This window comes from Propithecus coquereli, unplaced genomic scaffold (genome assembly GCF_000956105.1).
Source record: "Propithecus coquereli isolate 6110/MARCELLA unplaced genomic scaffold, Pcoq_1.0 Scaffold91, whole genome shotgun sequence".
Taxonomy (NCBI): domain Eukaryota; kingdom Metazoa; phylum Chordata; class Mammalia; order Primates; family Indriidae; genus Propithecus; species Propithecus coquereli.
In genome coordinates this window covers 4871068-4873911 of record NW_012155396.1, presented here as the reverse complement: position 1 = coordinate 4873911, position 2844 = coordinate 4871068, and the positions used below count along the sequence as shown (strand labels likewise).

The 2844-nt window shown below is 43.1% G+C and overlaps 1 protein-coding gene across 1 annotated transcript in view; it reads right to left on the bottom strand.

Annotated features, from left to right (window-relative positions):
- Positions 1-2844, bottom strand: part of NRF1 (nuclear respiratory factor 1) — a 117374-nt gene that overhangs the window by 62826 nt on the left and 51704 nt on the right. The window contains exon 2 of the mRNA XM_012664751.1: positions 1402-1542. Coding sequence (XP_012520205.1) covers positions 1402-1524 — 123 coding nt within the window. The 5' untranslated portion in view covers positions 1525-1542. The remainder of the gene's footprint in view (positions 1-1401; positions 1543-2844) is intronic.

Sequence of the window (2844 nt, the reverse complement as noted above, 5' to 3'; positions counted from 1 at the left end):
GCCCAGTGACTGAGGAGGAAAAATGAGATGAGGTGGGAAGAGGCCAGTACACAGGGCCTCCAAGGCCACGGCAGAATCTGAATTGAGTCTAGGAATAGTGGAAAGCCATTACAGGGCTTTAAGCAAGGAAATGATATAATCTGACTTAAGTTATTTTAAAAACCTCTATGATGCTATGTGGAGAACAGCCTGTAGCAGAGCAAAAATGGCAGTAGGAAGACCAATGGCCACTGAAACAGTCCCTGAGGGAGATACTAAAGGCTTCGGCTAGGGTAGGTGATGGGAACTAAGAAGAATGGTCAGATCCAGAGTTTATTTCAGAGGTGAACTGATATGACTTGCTACTGAATTAAGATGTCAGGGGGGAGGAGGAAGATAAAACAGAGAATAAGGATTACCCCTATGCTGGGACTTGAGCAACCAGATGGACAGTGGCGCCACTGACTGACAGGGGGAACACCAGGAGAGGAAGAGATTTGGAGTGGAGACGGGGGATAGCCAAAGGTTCTGTGTTGGGCGTGTTAGGTGCTGGACATCTCATAGTGATTATAAGATGGCGGTAAACAGTACATAGTTGATTGGGTGAAAAGAGGAAGCGGGGCCAGCAGAAGGGCTGAGAGGGAGCATCACCAAGGAAGGAGGAGAGTCAGGAGAGGGAAGGGTCACAGAGACTGAGAAGAAAATGCTTTAAGAAGGAAGGAGTAATCAACTGCTAGAAGACTAAATCAGATAAGGAAAGAAACTGACTACTGGATTTAGCAAGATAGAAGTGCATTAATAAAGAAAGAGAGTGGGAAAATATGTTACCAAAAAGGTACTGCATCGTGATCAAGCTAAACTAAAAGAAATATAAAAGGGACAATCTCAGCAAAATTACTAAGGCATGCTGATTTATCAAGTATATTTTGACTTCCCTTCTCGAAGGAAGAAAGAGGGAATCAATGGCTCAGAAGGGTGTCCTTCTGAGGCTTCCATTCTTATTCCCTGGGGAGGGAAGCTTACTTAGCAATAAGATGCTGGTATTCAGAACTTACACGGAAAGGGAAGCAGCTCAGCCCAAAAGTGACTAAAAGTTTATTTGATGATTGTAATTCATCAGACTCCTAACATTCTTCTGTTCAAACCAACCCCAACCTAAAAGTTTCTTTATCCAATTTAAAGGCCCAAGTGAAAGGAAAAAACTGCCAACAGGAGGAGATCACATCCATGCCCTTGGTTGGGAGCATTCTTCTGGCACTGCAATGTCTTTTTGAAGGCTGCTACTGCTCACTATCAGACTCCAGTCTGCATCTCACTCTCTGGTCTCATCACTGAGGACAAAACTAGGAAAAGTGACCAGAGAGGCCCACCCACATTTGCAACACTTGTTTTTTCGTCTCCTCCTCACTTCCCTCCCCTTACCTGGGTCATTTTGTCCACAGAGACTGGAATTCCATCGATGGTAAGAGGTGGCAGTTCTGAGTTAACCTCTTGTGGCGCAGGGGCGTGTTCTGCCAAAGCAGACTCCAGGTCTTCCAGGATCATGCTCTTGTACTTACGCACCTGCAGGGAATTAAGGGCAGAAGTAAACAAGATGCCCAACAACCAGGGAGGATTGGTGCCAAGCAACAACAGAGTGGGTGGGGCTGGCCTCCCTGAGCCACTGTATGGCCTTCAGAACAAACACTCCTGTAACAAGCAGACAAAAATACCCGCTGGCCCCAAAGACATCACACTGAACAGAATTAAATGAAAAGATGATGAAATTACAGGTAACAACAATAAAAAGGAACTAATGGAAAAAGTTTTATGGAAACACTGTTTCTCAGTTAAAATTACGCTTTCTCAGTCAATGCAGGCCCCATCACCTGTTCCAGATCTAACAGGAATGGTATTCATTATTCTGCATTTCCCAGGCCATTTGATAAACACCTAGATGTGACAGTTGCCAAAATCAATATCCTCAAGGACTTATGACTTCAAAACTCTAAGCTGACTATTTGAAACTGCTGCTACTTTTCTGCAAAGCCAGACTACCAAACAAATAAGAGATTTAAGTAGCTGGATAGAAAAGAATCAGAGAAAAAAGCAAGAAGTGTATACTGCAGCTGAGTGTCAAAGGCCCAGGGGAAGAGAGAGCCCCACAGGTCAAGTCCTCTTCCCTGCTGTTCCTCCCTGGTGACAGAAGTGAACTTCAAACACATGATGCCTGTATCTCTAGCCCAGGTCTGAACCAGATATTGTTCTCTGATTCCTTTCCTTGCTACCGTCAGTGAAATGTCTCTCAAATGACTGATAACAGCAGCACATTATACATGTACACATTCTTCTATCATAAGCAGCAGGAGTAGAAAGACACTGGATCCTACACCCACCAATATAATGGGTCCATCTGAATACTTGGGACTTAGAGGGAAAAAAATAATGGGTTCATTCATTTAGAAGAATACACAGGGGGATGAGGACACCTCTGGGATAAGAAGCCATGGAATTATGGAAATGTGACAAGATGAGATAGGAAATTAATTTGCTTTCAGTGCTCAAGGCCTTATCATAGAAGAAAAGAAGGGAAAAGGATATGAGATTTGCCCAAAAGTCCTGCTGTTTGAGTTCTCGGTTTTCTGCTAAGAGGACTAGATCATTACACACTTTCTTATAATATCTCATATTAAGGATTTAAAAAGAACGATTCCCATACTCCACCCCAAGCATCTGGAAAAGTAGATATTATTGTTGGCTATGTAGTGTGACTTTTGCAAATAAAGAAACCTCCAAATATGTCAAAAACGAAGGGAATGAGAGAAAAATAGCACAAACGTGTAGACTCTATCATTCCAGAGATTCAGTTTTATCCTGGTTTCTAAT